This window comes from Mastacembelus armatus, chromosome 21, assembly GCF_900324485.2.
Source record: "Mastacembelus armatus chromosome 21, fMasArm1.2, whole genome shotgun sequence".
In the NCBI taxonomy this organism is placed as follows: Eukaryota; Metazoa; Chordata; class Actinopteri; order Synbranchiformes; family Mastacembelidae; genus Mastacembelus; species Mastacembelus armatus.
Genome location: NC_046653.1, coordinates 15,374,190 through 15,393,375, shown reverse-complemented (window position 1 = coordinate 15,393,375; position 19,186 = coordinate 15,374,190). Strand labels below are relative to the sequence as shown.

The 19,186-nt window shown below is 41.3% G+C and overlaps 1 protein-coding gene across 7 annotated transcripts in view; it reads right to left on the bottom strand.

Annotated features, from left to right (window-relative positions):
- LOC113123114 (multidrug resistance-associated protein 4-like) overlaps positions 1–19,156 on the bottom strand; it is a 31,671-nt gene extending 12,515 nt beyond the window's left edge. For 4 of the 7 annotated variants that reach the window (XR_003294938.1, XM_026294916.1, XM_026294919.1 and 1 more), the window contains exons 1-21: positions 19,024–19,156; positions 18,533–18,643; positions 17,417–17,537; positions 17,087–17,311; positions 16,904–16,993; positions 16,630–16,793; positions 16,397–16,522; positions 16,022–16,271; positions 15,816–15,923; positions 15,476–15,565; positions 14,671–14,862; positions 14,426–14,520; positions 14,259–14,345; positions 14,036–14,132; positions 13,597–13,821; positions 13,130–13,261; positions 12,884–12,921; positions 12,517–12,611; positions 11,924–12,070; positions 6,372–6,451; positions 164–314 (exon numbers count right to left, since the gene is read on the bottom strand). Coding sequence is in view for 5 of the 7 variants with exons in the window: in XM_026294916.1 (XP_026150701.1) it covers positions 164–314; positions 6,372–6,451; positions 11,924–12,070; positions 12,517–12,611; positions 12,884–12,921; positions 13,130–13,261; positions 13,597–13,821; positions 14,036–14,132; positions 14,259–14,345; positions 14,426–14,520; positions 14,671–14,862; positions 15,476–15,565; positions 15,816–15,923; positions 16,022–16,271; positions 16,397–16,522; positions 16,630–16,793; positions 16,904–16,993; positions 17,087–17,311; positions 17,417–17,537; positions 18,533–18,643; positions 19,024–19,097 (2,698 nt within the window). In the remaining 2 variants the exon portion in view is untranslated. The remainder of the gene's footprint in view (positions 1–163; positions 315–6,371; positions 6,452–11,923; positions 12,071–12,516; positions 12,612–12,883; positions 12,922–13,129; positions 13,262–13,596; positions 13,822–14,035; positions 14,133–14,258; positions 14,346–14,425; positions 14,521–14,670; positions 14,863–15,475; positions 15,566–15,815; positions 15,924–16,021; positions 16,272–16,396; positions 16,523–16,629; positions 16,794–16,903; positions 16,994–17,086; positions 17,312–17,416; positions 17,538–18,532; positions 18,644–19,023) is intronic. The other 3 variants (XM_026294918.1, XM_026294917.1, XR_003294939.1) reach the window with 3 other exon arrangements.
- Between the last annotated feature and the right edge of the window lie 30 nt (positions 19,157–19,186).

The following is a 19,186-nucleotide window of genomic DNA, read 5'->3' as shown; positions in this document are numbered from 1 at the left end:
CGTGTGGCCGAGCCATGGGCCATCACCACCTTTAGCCTTTATGCTAATGGCCATGGCTTTCTTCAATGGTCTATTAGCATTCCTGTGGTCTGCTTTTGTCTCTACCACAAATGGACATGCCCACCCTCCCACACCCAAAAAAAAAAAAAAAAAAAAAAATTACTGGTGGACTCTAGACGCTTGATGTCTCTGGAGGTCTGCAGGAAGTACGATCGCAGGAACAGAAAGACCGTGAGAAGAAGAAAAACAGGAATAAGGATCCAAGGGATGATGATTGCAGATACTGCAATCACTCCAATGATTTGAAGAAATACCTGGGACAGAAGGAGAGATTTGAGCACAATATTTGAATCAAACAGCAACAGAGTCAAAAGCTCCACTACTGCAGTGTGGGCTGCTGCTGGGACAGTGAGGCCTATTTCTTTAAGCTGAACAAGAAAAACTCTTTCTATTTGTGTGAGACCATCATGGACATACAGTAAGGTAACAGCAGGTTGTGGGACTGAGGTTATGTGACTCACAGTGTGAAAGGAAAACGATCAGAGCGCTAATTCTCACTTAGTAGCAGGTGAGAATTTACCACTTGGCCACTACAGCTCATATCCCTGGCTCCCCTGGGCTTTCCCTTCAACACTTCTGGCCAGTAAGCCTCCCTGGCAGAACAACCAGCCAACAGCCATGGCCACAGTGACTGGCAGAGAGCTCTGGGAACCACACTGTGGGTGTCTGATACATCACACTCTAACCACACAGCCCTCAACAACACAGTGACTCATCACCCGTGTTAATGGCTCCATGACACATCTAGACCAGGATACCAGAGCTGCCTAGCAGGATTGGAGGTAATCAGTCCAACGACGCCAAAGCACTTACACAAGCACTGTGTTTAGTAATGAGCGACTATCATTAATATGATACTAGTAGTAAAGATACAATGCTTTCACAGTTGTCTGTAATTAAAAGGCCTTTTAAACAAGCATAAGTCTGAGGTTTTAAATTTTATTTTAACTTCATTCTTCACATTTCACAGGACAGTACATGTTCTCTTTACAACATTATATTTATTCAACTGCTATTACTACTTCCTTTGCAGGCTGAGATTTTACAAAATAATTGGTGATCTATTATGCACTTTAGGTAAAGTATCTGAGTACTTGTACCACTGGTTATTACATACAATAATGACTGACTCATATATATCATAATAAAAGCTTTATCTTTAGTTACTTTGTATCAATTGCTAAAAATAATGTGTGCATTGGTGGAACCAACCACATTCACCACAGTACTGTACATACTGTATGTACCACCCAGTCCACTACATATAAGGTACTTTTTGTAGGTAATACTGCTCTACTTTAATGAACATACAATACTTCTGTCTACTTATCTGGGATTTTGAATGCAGGGCTTTCACTTGTAATGGAGTGTATTTACCATGTGGTATCGCTATTTTTACTTTAGTAAGGGATCTGAATACTTTTTCCACCACTGAATATGTGCTAGACCATTTCTTCTTAACTCAAAGGTATACTGTGTTACATATTTCTCTTTCAATTGATGGATGAAAAAATTGAAACCTCACACCCTGAAATTAGACATATCCTAAGAGATGAATCCGAAGACATGGAGATTAGGATCATACTGTTACCTTCAGTGGTCTCAGACTAGCCCAGAGAGATGAAAATTTAATTTAGCACCTTAATTACGGATGTTATCTGCCACTTAAGCACATATTTAAGCATGATCACTTTCAGTGTAGTTTTATAATGAAAAGCCACTCAATTCCATTTGCAGTTCAGATAAGACGGTATTACTAGTATAACCATTGCCATAGTAGAGCCCACACAATCAAACAGTGAGTGGGAGCTACTGAGCACAACTGATCCCAAGAATTTCACAGTACATAAGTTTCAATCTTAGCCCTGATGGAAGGCTACCAGACTGCAAAGTGAGATGCGGGCACATGGGCCACTACTGCATGTTATTCAGCCTCCCCTTAAGGCGACCAAATATTAAGTGATATTAACTGTCTTATCATATATATTATTTTTCTTTCACTCTCCTGCTGCTGATTGGCGGCACAGTAACACTGCTCATTCATGTTTGCTGGTTGGTTCATTTGAATTCTAATTGGGCCCATTTCAGTCAGGGGCCACGAAGGTCCGAGCCAGGCCGGCTTATCTGACAGCGGGGTCATCTGAGGGGATAGAAGAGGAACAGGAACCATTAGATAGGAGTCTTGCCTCCTCCTGCTCCCCAGGGCCAGCCGTCGCCAAGGCCCTGTTTGATGTGATCCATTTGCGTGGTCTGCCGCTTATCATGTCAGCATCGGGAACACCGTGGCCCCCACCCACACTACACACAGATGACTCTGATAAGCGAACCTACAAGCATACACTACATCCATATCTCCTATGAAACCACACAGGAACAGAAAACTCCCAAAGCCACATCCCGCTGCACATAAAAGTGGATAAAAGGATGAAAGGTTTTGTATACAAACTGTTTAAATAAAGAATTACCGTTAATTGCTCCTTAGCAAGAAAAGAAAGCTACCGCACGCATGTGATTCAGTCACTCAAGCAAACTGCGCGCACTGCTGCGTCCAAAGACCATTCAGATCTCTGCTGACCCTAATTGCTTTATTTTGTCAATGATTCTATCAGCTCTTTGATGTCCAAATAAATGTAGAAAATTGAAGTTAATTGCTATATTTGTGTTCAGCAATGATAGCGACTGTTGTTCCACAGCAGAAAATAAACACTTCCCTTTAATTAAACATCCCTCCGGACACAAGGAATCAGTGCGCTTTTTACAACCCCTTTTTCATCCTCTCTTTATTTACTGACAGTGTGCAATATCTGCCACTGGGGAAAATGTGCAAGGAAAACAGGAAATGAGAAGAACGCATGGCAAAGAAAATTCCTCAAAAGAAGTCCACTGTCATTGGTGGAATTTTTTTTTTACCCCACACTTTCCGTGACAGGGCGGAACAATAAGTTGCAAGGGTCAGTGGTACTGAAACAAAACAGGGCTGTTCCACTTGGGCTCTGGAACAATAGAAGTGACCCAATCCATTCCAGTCAGTCTTTGGGCTTTATTTTAGCAATAAATGCCCAGATGCTGTGGCTTTTCTTTGAAAGAAATGACTGTGGACACCTCCTTCACATTTTCTCTTTCTGGGCCATTTTCACTTCATAAAGCTGCAGTCAATGTGTTTTGTGTGTGGTGAGGAGGGTCTGACACATACTGTGGTGGTCTCAGTCGCTGTCTACATTGGTGGCTCAAGTAGTCCTAGGATTAGGCCTTTGTGTGCTGTGAAAAGGTAAAAGAAGTCACTTATTTGGGCTCAGTCAAGCTGCTGATTTTCAACCCCATTTTATAAATAAGAGAAAGGCTTTGAAATGTGCCCTTTACTCTTACTCTCTCTCTGCTATAAATCACAAGTGTCCAGCAAATTCATTCATTCAGACATTGCTTCTTTCTCTTCCTCCTGATAACAACACAAAAACTGTTTCAAATGCATACAAAAACTACAATTCACGTACAAAAGCCACTCACAGAGAGCACAGAATTCATTATCTTAATCATACTGACATGAGGTGAGATTCTTGATGAGATTGAGATTTTGTTTTGCAAGTTAGCAGGCTCAGAGGACGTCGGCCCCGTCCTGTATGTCTGAGTCAGAGCAGCTGAGGAGCTAAACCGCAGCATCATGGTAGACCTCACATACACACACTGGAAGCTTTCGCTGACTGATGCTCACCATCAAATTCTCATGTGTGGAGCAACACACACACACACAATGCTTGTTTTTCATGTCTTCTGGTTTGTTTTTACATGAAATTGGCAACAAAGCGAATAAAACAAACAGGAATAGCAAAACTTTAGCCTTCTCTCTTCTTTCTCTTTTCATCTCGTGCAGGAAAAACAATCACACTGTCATAAAACAATAGTCAAAGTTGATTTGTGGCACAGCCTATGCATTTCCACGTAGAGCTGTGTCCTTGTTTCTCAGGCTAACCTGTGTAACGCCTGGAGCCAGTGCATTCTTCACTTCTTCTGTCACCAGTGCAGTAAAGAAGCAGAGAAAGCCAGTGAAATCCCATCCTACACCACACGCAGTTACGTCAGCACTTCTCAAATCCCACAAAGCCACTGAAGAGGCCTGACACACATTGTGCCACAGTATAGAGAGTCACACAACGATCCACCCGCCAGTGTTTTTAGACAATAGCCATCTTTGCTCTGCATTTGTGTGTCTTCCGTGCTTCTGTGCTGGGTTTATGTCTGAATACACACACTCACGTTTTTTTTTTTTTTCTGTTACACACACACACACACACACACAATTTTCTTTCCCCAGATGACCGTAGGGTGTACTGCTATAATTTAGAGATTTAGGAGAAGAAGGTTTTTGCGTGTTTAAAGTCACACTTAAATGAACTAAACTGTCAGGTGCCTCAGAAAAAACATCCTGACAAAGTGAATTTGCATAGATGGTTAAAAAAGCCTATGAATGTCGCTGGACCTCGCAGTTGGTGGTGTGACTCAGTCAAGAGCCTTGACACAAAATCCTCCACTGAAAGACCCCTGGACTCACCCCTTATTGTGTTGCCTTCCTACTCTGCCCCCTCTGCAAAAATAGAGGCAACCCAGGATTTAAAGGTCAAGTCCGCACAAAAGCTGACAGTCCCAAAAGCCTGAGGTGACTTTAATTGACAAGGGGGAGAGTGGGGAGAGAAAGAGCCTTTTTCTCCCAATATACTAAATTACTATTAAATGAGACCTGTGAAAAAATAGGGCTCTGGGGTGTAACCAGGTTCTCCCAGCTTGAGGGAATCCCCTTGTTAGGTGGCTATGGGGGCAGTGATGAAGGGCTGTGAAGTGCTTACTCCGCCATAAAGGGAGAGGCTCTGCTGCAAATCTCCACACAGAAGCAGCCTTTCCCCATAGAGAGAGATAAACCAGTTAAGGCATTGTTTATGAAGTTTCACTTTATACCCCCCCCCCCCCCCAATCGACAACCATTTAAACAATGACTATGGGGAAATGTCCCTCCATGAATGAGCAACAATAGTAAGGATCAGCAGCTTTTCTGCATGGCTAATACTATGATACAAAGAGTGAAAATCTTCCTTCCTGAAAGCATTACAGACTGCACCATAAAAGACACCTGCAAACAAGAGCAGAAAGCAGCACAAACAAAAGTGTTTCATCCAAAAGATGCCAACTGTTGTCCACCATCTGGCGCATGAGTTTTTAGTCGTATTGGACACTGATTAATCTTCTGTAAATAGCTGCATGTTATTTCTGAATCAATCAGAATCAGGAAAAAAGAAAAAATTGATAATAAAGGTAACAAACAGTATGGTGGAATGGTCCTATATGAAGTACACTGAGTACTGTACGTATGACAGAAGTCAGTTTTGAGTCATGACCTGGTCTACTTTCACTATTTTTAGTTGGACCATATGAAGCTTCTACAACATTATTATTTTACTTCAGCCATTATTCACCTTATTATCAAAATGAGGGGAACTCTAGCAGACAAAAAGCTTTTGTGTGTATGATCTTTTGTGTTTTCAGCATTTAAGATGGCTTTTGTCTACTGTGAGATGGGTATCTGCCACAAACATCACTCAGGCATTGTGGCGGGGGGATTCGTTTTCAGCACGCCTTTGTTCTATTCTTTGGCCCTAACCAAGGAACCACGCCTGCTCCTCTACCTCAAATTGTGCAGTGAACATTCCCTTCTTTGTGGCGCTAGGTGCATGAGCTGGCTCATCTCCGCAGGCTTTCGTGGGAGATGGCTGTCATGGTGGCAGGGTGGCATTTGGTAACCTAACCTGGTTATGCACCAGGGTGGCCCCTGGCTACCAGGCCTATAAGACTGTGGAGCATTAGCTGAATTGCACTAAGAGGGGAATGTCCTGTTCTGGAACCGTTCCAACTGACCTGGTCCCTTCCCCCTCGAGCACGCTTCCAGCTCAACTCCTGAAAACACATCATAAGCCAGCTGCTCACACTTTCACTTGTCTCCCCACTGTTTTCCTCCACATCTGACCCATCATCCTGTGGCCTTTATTTCCTCTTTGGCACCTTTCTCTCTTCCAATCACTTGCTTAGCCTCCATACACATTCTCTGAAGATTCTGCTTCTGTTGTGCCACACGGAGGGAGCCACGCCCTCAGCCTATGTGCACACTTTTATTAAATCTGTGCAGGCGCTGGGCCGCGCTGGCGGGTAATCCTACAGTAATTGTTTCCAGATTAGGGGACCCGGACCACAAAGCAGGTTTAGCCAGGCATGAAATGGCCTCCCCATGCTGCAGCGCCAGCGACCAAACCTGCCGAGGTGAGACTCACCTGGAAAAAGTCCACAAACGTCCATGGCAGCAGAGAGTCCAGGTAACCGATGTCTTTTGAAAACCTGTTGAGGATCCTTCCTGGGAAACAACATAACAAAGAAGAACAGATTAGACAAGATCAGGGTACGAATGATAGAATCATCCATTTGACAGCAGAGTTTTGTGTCATTGGGTATCAAGATGTTAAATGTGGTAAAATCAGAAATAAATGCGGTGAAATAAGGTGAAAAATTAACTTATTACTTAGAGTATTTATCATGTAATTGGCAAACCTAACTTAAAAATAGTCATCTGAATAACAAGTCTAAGTTAAATACAGATACACTTTATCTATTGCAACTCTGCACCCATAAAAACCAATATTTTGTTTGTTTAAATTTCTTAGACTATTGAGCAACTGTTACCAACATCCCCTGCAATTTAACAGAACAGAGCTTATACACTTAGTGCGATATCAGATGAAAAAAAACACAGGCCTATCTAGATTAAACAGTGAGTCATTATTTGTCGAGCCTTTCATAAAGACTGCCCTACTCTTGGCTGAATACGTGACGGAAGCTTTTGTTTGAAAACAAAAGGGCAACAGAAGCTGCGTACCTGCCTTTATGTTCTGACTGACAGTGTCAGTGACGTTAATTGAGTTGCCTCCAATCTGCTCAGGTGTTCATTATTTTGGCTGGTGCTCTGCAGGTGCTGTGGCAGCCCTTTATTGTCACTCCTTCAGTAACTTTGCTCTCCTGTTCTGATCCCACAGCACATAAGATTACACTCCAGCTGCGTTCACACACTGTTTACTGCAGGGTCACTGATAGCCAATCCTCACACTAAACTACCTAAAGGCAGGCAAGACAGAAAGGCTGTCTCTATCTCTGTCCCTGAAGGAAGCTCCCAGACTCTCAGAGGTAGACAAAAAGTATCAGTGCAGTGCCAGAAATGGGCTCAAGTTAAAAGACAAGAACAAGCTATGGATTTGTTATGTGAATTATGTATATTATGTATTATGCATATTGTTTTTAAAAAAATGGTGTCATAATGTTTTGCACTGTACTTTAGCAACCCATTGTCTCTCACAGTGACACATCACTAAGCAAACAATAATATCTGTCTGAGGAGAATGCAAATTAAGCACCACTCACACATTTAGGGTACAAGCCCTGATAAAGTGAAACTAACCACACAAGCATGCAGATGAGTTTATCTAGGCTCACAGAATAGGCCGCAAAAAAAGGCGGGACTTGATATGGAACCAAGGCAGGCCGAGTGGCACATTGGCACAATGTGACGGTATGGCACTCTGGAGGCATGGTGAAGCCAATGGCACCACTGACCTAAAAGTTGCCTCCCAGCCTCCCAGCCAGTCCTATGGAGGTGGGCCCTGTAATCACCTCTCTCCACGGCCGTAAGCAGCTTACAGCTTTATCCAAAATGCCACTCCCGCCTAAAAACATGCATGCAGACGAGGCTAGGCTCCCCATAACAGCCATTGCATAAACCCAGCCAGAGTATTATTCCCCGCAACAACCCAGCAATGCTCCAAATCAGTACTGATTCAAAGTCAAGTGGCATAAGCATGTTGTACACTTGGAGGCAGACTAATCTTATTCACAGTGTGAGTGCCCCTTTAGCATACAGACATCCTGAGGGGAGGGTTCAAGCAAGGGGGTAGAGCTGTTACTATACTAGTGAAGAATATTCGCAGCTTTCGCAGCTTTAGTCTGGGAATGAGGGGAATACTTGTCAAACTGTGTTTGTGGAAGATCCAATAAAATTTTATGTAATTTTACTGTCTAAGCCATAGATGACCCAAATTCATGCATATCTGACAAACAATGCCAATAAGAAAAGGATAGGTTTCTCCTGGTTACATCATACCATGGTTAGAGGGTGTTAGAGCAGAGAACATCAGACAGCTATCAGCTGTTTGACAAGCGGCTCAGTTAACAGAGAGTTGCAGAGGGGATGAAGTAAAGACCCTCCGTCCTGCGCAGGCTATAGAGGGGATACATTACAGTGATGCAGTTACACAAAGACATTCACTACATGGAAATGCCTATGAGGTAAGATCAGCATGGGACAATGAGTTCAATCACTATGGGTGGTTGTCAACAATATCACCTATTGTGTAGAGAGAGGTATAGACGTTTCAGGATATCAGCAGCATTAGTATCAAACAATTTCTCATGGTTTAAGACTCCAGGGGTGATTTGCACCACTTTTTCAGGCTCAGGAAATATCAAGCCCTCCCAACTAAGGTGGCCCCTTAGGTGGAGATATTAGGTGAGCAGGGCCCCCAATCAGACTTAAAGAAGTGGAACAGTGGGGTCCAGCTAGAGCAGGGCGTGTGGCAAATCGCTGTTCCCTGTAAACATCAAGATAAGGGGACAACTCAGAGCCGCTCCATGTGTGGGCCCCAGTGCAGTTGGAGGGGCCTTTCAGTGAGGCAAGTGTGATAATGAAGCAATACTGGGGAGGGGGCTGCCAAGGCTGGAGGTGGCACAGCTCACCTGCACTTCCATGAAGGGACCAGGTGCCTGGGGCAGCCTCCCACCGCCGGCGCCTTGCTGCCAATACTAATACATTCTAAATCCATTCTCTTCGCTCAGACCGCCAGGCTCCTGCAATCTCCTCTCCTTCCCTTTCATGCAATTAAATAGTGGAAGTGCCGAGCGAGGGGGAGCCCTATCAGCCATACTGCACACACACACGGCTCCATCTCCACATTCAATTTACACACTTCGATATCATCATCCTCTCTGCAGTACTTCCTCCACTTCCCTCTTAACACTCTTGCATCCTAGACCTGAAATACAGACATTAAAAACATTGCCTCTGTAGACACAATTAGAATCTCACATCACTGACTACAGAAGATCTAAAGTTCCCAGCATCTACAGTAACTGTGTGACATCCAGCACTGAGATGGCCCACTATGCCGATGTGAAAGGGGACGGCAGAAGTGTGAGTGTGTATGTGTGTTGACTGAAACTCCACTCCTTGACTGTGCTGATGAGCTGGAGCCCTGGCCTGCAGTCTCTGAGGGGATTAGCCCACTCAATGACACTAAATTACAGGGATCAAAATCAGCTCAACACATCCACTGCTGTCTGTGCTGCTCTAACTGGATCACATTTGGATGAACAGCTGTAATAAGACTGTACATATTGCTAAAAAATTGAGTAACGTGAATATATTAGGGTATTTAAATTTACATATTTTATATATTCATATAAACGGCAGTCTGTAATGCTATCAACCTCTAGCTATCTTAAAACATACTGTATTGTTAAAAAAAATAATAAAGGTTTTAATCACTAAAAGCCCTAACATGGAAATATACTCCAACACAACAGTAAAGGTAACACAGATTCAAATAGTGGAGAGGCATTTGGTGGCTAATTCAGAAAAGCCTCTCCATCAATCATAACATACCACTGCTGTATTCTATTGTTATAAACCACATTTACCAAATAATAAAAATAATAATAAGACCTTTGTGCTGTGACGCTTGAAAAAGTAACAACTCTCAACTTAGTAACAGTCATCAAACACTGGGCCTGTTCAGTAGCAGCACATCTATCACTTACACATGTAAACAGTTGTCAAATCCTTAACATAGGCAGACATTTACAAATTACTCAGACTTACAACTTACTCACTAGTGGATATGGAAGCAGCTGTGATGGAACAGTTATTGTATACAGGTAATAATATTTACAGGGAAGCAAAACATTAAGATTGAACAAGAGAGAAAAAAGAAGAACTGTCCTGGTCTTTTTTGTAAAGTTTCAATTGAAAAAAATATTGCCCAATAGATGGAATAAACAAAAACGCAATAAATAAGTGACACTTATTTTTATTGTATAGATAAAAAGGTCATGGTCATTCATGGAGGAAGGACAAAAGAAACACTGTCTGGGACATTTGTCTATGAATCCAGTCAGACAAACGGTGCTGTTACAGCCTGGAGGCCAAGCTGTAATGACTGGACTGGTCATACAATGGTTACTGATAGCAGCACAACAGCAATCAGATAGCAGTGTCTGTTAAGCCTCTCCTTTGCTGCGCTATTAAACAGATTATTACATTATTCAAAGTGTTTGTTCTCCTCCTGTGTGTAGATTACCCAGCTAGGCACACCCAGATAAGCTACCAGGTAGTCCAATATGTAACACAACAGCAGCAGTAAAAACAAAAGCCAAAGATTAAAACCTGCAGTGTTTGCGCCAAACACAGTTTTGCAAAGCTTTTGTCGCTACACCCACTTCTAATGCCAGTAGAAACCACAAGCTTCTGAACACCCTCAAATCATATTTAGACTTGTGTTACCAGCTTATTATGACTCATTATACAGATACAAGTTCCCTTCTTGTTGAGAATTCCCACCCGGGCTGATTGTGTTGTACATGCATGTCACTATGAAGAGATTAGCCTGAGTAATTATCTGCTGACAGGTGAACAATGCTCCAGAAAAATTAAAGTTATCAAAGTGGGCCACTTGACAGTTGACTTTGGATGTGAATGACAGATTGCGGTGACATTACTTCACCCAATTAAAACAGGTTTTTAATTAATACCACAGAGTCATATAAATAAAATAACAAGAAGTGCTAAACATTTTGGAAATGATTAACACAAATCTTAAATTATGTTCTCAGTTTTATTGGTTTCTATTTATAAAAAGGCGGTGAAAACATTCTGAGGAAAAAACTGCAGCACTCCTTGAGCAAATTCAGACGTATGTGGAGTGTTTGCTCACTTTTTAAAATCAAGTCCATCTGCCCACTCCATTGACCCAGAAGCTACAGCCTACAAAGCTAATGAAATAATCGAAGATTTCTGATACAGCGCACAAGACAAATATGTCTGTATTTACAGAGCTCTATAGCCCAAACACAGCACTGTCCAAGATCTAGTGCAAACAGTATTTATTCAATATAATTGTTTGCTTTTTTGTTTGGGCTCACAATAAAAAAAAGATAGCACTGTCTTTACTCATTTTAAATACATTATGGACAATATCACAAGGCTTTTTTCAGTTATTAAACCCAGTAAATCCTACAAGCAAACAGCAAACCCTCTTTATGCTTGTTCAAAGAACTGTTATTATAGTTCATATAAGTTACTGAGATTGATATTTATCAGTTATTAATTCTAGTTTTGAACAAATTAAATAAACATCTGAATTTGGTTAATATATAAAAACCTTGTATAAAATTTATGATGAACATTTTATATGAAAATATTTAAATATTAAACCTTTATATTTTATTACATTACACAGAATGAGATAACTTGCTATTAACTGTTAACTTTAAGGTTTAAGTATTTGGATGCTTGTAAGGTGGACTAAAGCGTCATTGGTGGACTAAAACATGATAAATTAAGAAACACGCTGCTCTCTAGTGGTGAGATGTGAGAACAATAAATTGCACGGCAGCTCCCACTGGATGTTAATGTCTCCTAACCATCTCCTCGTTTTCAGCTTGGCCATGCTCTAAATAAGTTACCAGTCATTTAAATGACAACTTGATAGGGAGGTGAGTCACTTACCAATTGGATTGATATCGAAAAAGCGTAGCGGGGTCCGGAGGATGGAATTGAACATGCTTGTGTGTAGAGTTTGGGCTGAGCTCACCAGGACATTAAAGAAAACCAAGCTGCGAATGAAGCCAAACAGGACCGAAGTGGCTGTTAAACCTGACAAATGCACAGAAAAAAAAAATCAAAGTCAAAAAATCAGTTAATAAAATACAATGTTATCCTTGTAACTGTTCCAAGATCAGCTGTGCATTTAAGGTATCACTATTAAGTGTGCTCTATGACAGAAAAACAGAAATACTCCACTACAAGCTTTTTCCTTTACTCGTGCTTTCTTTGTCCTGAATGCTGATCTATCACTGTGGATACAAAGTCTGAAAGAGTGAAAAGGACGAGAGTCACAGGAAGACAATCTGAGCAATCCAACAGCAGTGAACAAGAAAGGCACTGCTATCTCCCTGTACAGCTGAGGCCCATGTACACATACACTGGGCCTTGAAGGCCTTGGGACACAGCCAAAGAACTGTGGATCTGTTCATTGAATGGCTGGCGTATTCAGAGCCTCAACGGCACACAAAAAGCAATGTGCGCTCAGTGAGCTTCACCTGCGTAAACACCTAGGTACAGGTCAAGGTCCAGCTGCTGAGGAAAGCTGCCATTGAGGTGCTCTGTCACATTGATGTGCTTCTGTTCAGACGCCCTGCAAGTCAGTCACAAAAGAAACAAATATCCACAAGGACAAATAAACACAACAAAGAAAGAGAGCTGCAACATAAAAACACACATTCCCTCTATTCCTGAACTACAAGGTCAGTTTCAACAAGTGACAGAGAACGCCAAGAAAAACTGTTTGGTTCAGTTGTCTCCTAATAAATCATCAACCATTTCCAGCCTGAGAAAAACACCTGGTACGCATGGTTTTTTTTTAAGCTTCCATGTTTTTCAGGGAGTGTAAAAGAAACAAAATCTTACCAGCAAGCCAGCCACCAGTCCTGCAGAACAAAGGTAATCTACACAAAAAACAAGTAAACAAACAAAAAAAATCATTATTTTTTTAAATCATACATTAAAATACAAGTATAAACATACAACAAAACTACTTAACTTGACTACCAATTATTTGATAATTACATTTTTTATAAAATTCACTTAAATGATGTATTGTATTTTTCAAAAAATTGATAGAAAACACTAAAATAATTGAACAAATAAACTCACATGTGCTAGGACATTTAGAAAAATGAGGACCAAGAGGACCAGGAAGTTAGCGCCTGCCATGAAATATTTCACATACATACGTAGGCCGACGTTTCCTTCTGAGCGGCTTTCTGCTACTGTTGGCTGCACTACCTACAGACAGACACTAGTGTCAAAGCCAGTGAGCCAGCAACACTTTCAAATCAGGCTGTAATGAGCAGCAGGGAAAAGGTGAGTATCTTCTGCTCTCTAGTGGCTGCAAGGGAGCACAACAGCTTATGAGATTGTGTCCTTAAGGTTGGATGAATAATGAAAACTGTTTTGTGTTTCCTGTCCATACTTCCATCAATCAATCACCTATGCTACTTATCTCAGGGGCATAGGGGGGCTGGACTCAACCCCACCAGACATTGGACAAGAGGTTTTGTGCTATTTATACTCAAAATTGTTAATTTAGTAAGAAATTTAAGGTCATTTAATATACCCACCGCTTGCTCTGCTCCGTCAACCAAAGAGTGCAGAGAGGAGGTAAGTGAGGACATGGAAGACATGGAGTTATCAGAAAGTGTATGAAAGACATGGGAGACAGTCCCAGGGATAGGGGTGGTACCCTGTCTTTTTTCCTCCTGGACTTCCTCCTCCTTAAGGAGGGAGGTGAAGTCTACTCCAGAGCCCTGCAACTCTTTGTAAGTCCCACATGCCACCATGTGGCCCTGGTAAAGGTGGAAAAGTGGAAGACACACAAAAAAAATCATGAAAATCCTGCATCCCATCAGTATATTGTGGGATCTGCAGCTGTTTTGTCTATGCATGTAACTTTTAAACTTTCCATTCAAAAAGGCAAAGCCTCCTTGCCACACAAATTCCTCACATGTTCTCTAATGTTCTCTTTAAAACATACACAAAAATAAGCACACATGAACAAACCTCATTTAAGACAAGAATTTGATCTGCAGCCTTCAGATACTGCAGTTGGTGAGTAACCAGGATACGGGGCTTCTTCCTTAAAAGTCCACAAATGCAACTAAAGAAAACAAATATTTTTATGGAGAATTGAAAAACATAGTATTATTGACATAATTAACACCTGGTTAACTAAAAAGCACTTTCCACTGGATTTACAAATGGGGAATGTTGTAGAAGGACTTACTCTTCAAAGAGGTGCCGACCCACCTCCGCATCCACAGCACTCAGAGGGTCATCCAGCAAATAGATATCTGCATCCTGATATGCTGCTCTAAAAACACACAATTAGAGGTGATCTTGTCACAGACAGCAAAAGGAAGAAGTGTACTGCTGTTCAGATATTCAGCACACCTGGCTAAGTTGACCCTTGCTTTCTGTCCTCCACTCAGGTTGGCCCCTCTGTCACCGACCATCGCCAAGTCACCACCTGGCAGTCGGTCCATGTCCTGAGCAGGGTCCAAATGCACCTTTTTCAGTTATTCACACTGACACTTATTGACACTGATCTCAAGATAGTTGTGCAAAAACCTTGTACAGAATATAAAAATACAGCAGAGTGCATGATAATCAATGTGGCAATTCAAAGCAAAACTCACTCTTTTGAGGGCGCAGGCTCTCAGAACTCGATCATACCTCTGCGGATTGAGCTCTTTGCCAAAAAGGATGTTGCTTCGAATCGTACCAGGAAAAATCCAGGGCTTTTGAGATATGTAGCTCAACTCTCCTTTGACTTTAACCACCCCACTTTCCCGACTTAGCTCTCCCAGGATGGCACTGAGGAGTGAAGACTAACATACAAACACAGAAAAAAGGTTGAACAAACAAGTGACATTTTGGAAAACCCCTTTCAATCACTTTCTTACCAAAAGTTAGAGAGATATACGGTTATACAACACGGAGATTTTGAGTCTTTGCTTACCTCTGCTTTCAATCTTTGTGCTATGTTTCAGGTTCAATGAGTAATATTTAGAGTGATCTATTAGTACAAATTGAAGATAGTATTAATAAATATGTTGTTATTGTGTGTGTGTGTAATCACCAGAAAATACCAGCTATAGCATTTTTTTAATATTAGAATGAGTTGCATTCTCCAATCTCACCACTAGATGATGCCAAATCTTTCAAACTTGACACATTGAACCTTAAAGATAAACTTTTTTTTCAGCTCTAGCTCCATGCTCCCTACACTGCCATGAATGAAACAGCAATCTTCTAATCTAACTCACAGTTAGAAAAGAGTCAATAACATGTAAAGCTGGTATTAAAGTCAAATCTAAAATTTAAAACATGTTTTGCCTTGTCTACACTATATGGTGTACCCTAACCTTTGACTGCTACTCTATGTCTCGATCATGTGTGCAGTGCATGACTATAAACCTGAGACTAGAGAACAGACCTGACCTTTCCAGCTCCGACAGGTCCTATTACTGCCAACAGCTGCCAGCTTCTCACTGTAAAGGACACGTTCTGTAAAGTAGGAGCTACCAGCATCTGTAAGAAAAAGCAAATAAACTAAAACACAACGTAAGGAATTATTATTGAATTTCGATTTGGAAATTATTCACATTTATTTTATTTCATCTGATCTTATTTTACTCAATCAGTAGGTAAAAGTATACTTTACTTTATATAGCTCAAAAGCACAAGTTTTTACAAGGGATTTAACATGCAGTATGTCATCTGTCACTCTACATGCTTTGAACCCCAAGAGGTCTAAACACTATGAAAGACGTCTGCTCACCTTATCCCAGTAGCATTTTAAATCCTGAATTTTCACCATACAGTCCTTCTTCTCTGCCACAGGAAGTCCCAGATGCTGAGGAGCAACCTCATCCAGCAGAAGAAAATTCTTAAAGAAGAGAAAGTTGAATGTTTCAGCTCTCATATGTAGTAATCAGCACATACAGTAGGTGTCATGAATGCAGCTTGTGTCTGTGGTGCATTTACTTTAATTCTTTTGATGCTGATGAGGGACTCAGAGAGTTTTTCTATGGCAAAGGGAAAGAAGAGTGTGATGGTTAGTCTGACTGCCCCATAGAGGGAAACAGCCATAAACACTCTGCTAGCTGACAGCGTGTTGCCTGTCAGTACATAGACACAGATGGTGGTGAAGATGATGATCTTGCTGGCCACAAAGAAAGATGCCATGTTCAGGCCACGGAGGTAGGAGCTCTTCATGATCTTGGAGATTTCCTTTCTGTATAATAATAACACGTCAGTAAATACTTTTTCGAATTTTTGTCATCACACATCATCAAAAACTGATTTTGTATGTTTAGACTATCAAAAATGATAATAAATAGATATTGAAGGTTAAAGTACCTTCTGACCTCATCCACCAGTTCAGCAAAAGGCTTCTCCCACCCATACATCTTGATAACACGAATCCCAGAGAGGACTTCGTTCATTGTGCGTATTCTGTCATCTGTTAACGCTGCTGTTTCAGCCCTAATCCAGCAGACACAAATTGCAACAATTGTACCGGCCCAACACATGATGGAAACTGACACAAAACTGTTATCTTCTTATGATCAACCTGCCATTTGACTGCAAACCTGAGACTAGTGAACAAATAACCAAACATGGTCTGTATAGGCATCAGGATGAAGAAGACAGCCATTCCTGCAAGGCATGATGGGCCAATTGCGTACATTAACAACAACATCACAGTTGCTGCTTGGAGGGGGCCGATCCACAAAAAGTGCAAGTATAAAGGAACCTAAAAGAAAACAATAAAAGATGAAAATGATTAGAAGATTATGAAATACTGCAGAGGTATCGTCTATATTATTAAAAGAGTAAGTCAAATGTAAAATAATATAAAGTCACCTCATCAAATTTGTTGACATCATTTGATAAAAGGTTGACAATTTGTCCTGTGGTAGCTTTCACCATTGCTGAGCTTTTAAGACACAAAGCCTTTGCAGAACAGAAGTGTCACATCACATTATAAAAACCAGAGGGACATGGCAGTGGATGACATTTATACAGAGAAGTTTCACAATAACTGACCTTTCGATAGATCATGTGGCACATGGCTACACGGATCTTCATGCCAGCTCGTTGGACATGGTAGAAATAAAGATGATGAAGAATGACCAGGCCAGTGGTCGCCAGTGAGATGCCTGCAGCATAGCTGTACGCCTCATAGACTGCAGATGTGTTGACTGGCTCATAACTCTCAAAATACTCAATGAGCTTCCCAAGTAGCACAGCCTGAAACACTTTGATAACTTCCTGATAGAAAACAGGATGTAAAGCAGATATGTTAATATGGTGCATTAAAACAAAACACAGAATCTCTCACTGTAGACTTGTGGTGTCACAGTGACTGCTCTGTACCCCTATAAAGATGTATATTCCAGTGACTAAGTAGGATCTCCAGTAGCACTGGACAAGAGCTTTGGTAAGTTTGGGTGGGCGCAGATCTTCAGCTGCCTGTTGAACCTCTTCATTCCAGTACCTTTAAAACCAAACCAATAGAGAAGAAAAGCCATGTTTACCTCCAGTCCATACTCTTTAAATAAGCCACATTACTCAAAATGACGCACTTCTCAAGAGGAACAACCAGAAATCAAACTATAATTCAAATATTGCTTGGGTAGATGTTACAGTACCCGACCAGGCAAATCTTGAACCGCCACAAAACTTCACATGTAGTTGTCTATACACAAGTTGATACACGCAGTATTTACTGAGGTAGACAATACTTTAATTTCATTGTTGCTACACTGAATTTAAGTGTATTCTAAGTACATATGAATTATGAAAAAGGTTTTGTTGTATTGGTTACAGCTGAGTACTCATATCCAATAAGCTTGCCTTAATACCAACATGCAAGCCGAGCTCAGTACTTAAAGGGCTCCTGAAGACAGTAGCCCATAAGAGTTACACACAACAGAAACAAAACAGCTGGCAGTACCTGGCAGCATCTCATGAATCTGAATATGATCAGTGTGGGAGAGGAGCTTCCTGTCATGTGACAATCTGAGATGTACTATCTATATATAGTTGAGCTCACCTCCAGACATACTGTCAACTCTGATGTCAAAATCCCTCAGAGGGGGTAGTCTGGTCTCTTTGGGGAAGGACCTGGCTGAGAGGAGCCAGAAGTGGTGCGGACAGTCTTGCATTTTGGTTTGTGAACTACACTCTGAGTGTTTCCCAGTGAAGCAAGAGGTTACTTAAATATCTGCAGGTTATTGTGAGGGTAAATACTGACTGTTGTCTAAAACTTTTATCTACTGTGAACCTTCAGAAGTCCTTCAACTCAATTGGCATGGATGTCAAGAATAGTCTTTTTGATCTACAGTAAACCTGAGATGTGTGTTGTTAGAATCTGTTCTAGTTCAGAAAACACTTGCTTACCAAAAATAATCCTACAATACAATACAAAAATTGTACACCCCCGCTTAAATGCTACTAAAATAAAGGAGGAAAACGCATGTAAAGCCGTACCGCTGTAGTTCCTCCCCAAGTCTATCTGATGCATCCTCTGGTAAAACTTTATACATGTCATCTTCTTCCAACTTCCTCTTGAAGCCAATTCTGAACAAGGGATTGAGCCAGCTGAAGATGTAGAAGTATACAAACATATATCCAGTAGTTGAAATCAATCCTGAAATGACTCAACATGATGCATGTAGGTGTCAGCAAAGGTGAGTAGTAACTATGTAGATTTAGTGGAGGAACATTTTTTAGGTTTGATAATGTTATTTTTTTTTAGTCCATTATATTTCAGAGGGAAAGAGTGTACTTAAGCAATTTATAGCCATGTTAGGAAAAGTAAAGTTACCACAGTTTATATTAGTAGGCTACAAATATAAATACTAGAACCTCCATGTGTGAGCAGTGGGGTTTGTGTTTAAACATGGACTGACGGTCAGCAGGAGAGCTCTTCATTCTGCTAATGTCAAACACGGTTGTCACTGTCAGGCCGCTTTTCTTACCAGAAGAAGATCCTGGAGAGGAGATTAGCTGAAGCCGACGGATTATCCTTCGCCTCCCTCCGCAGAGGTTCCATGGCCCCAAAACAGTCAAAGCAGCCTGAAGGACGCAGACCTGAGGGGCTACGTGCCAGAAAGATGTTGACAAACAAGCACTCAGAGAAGA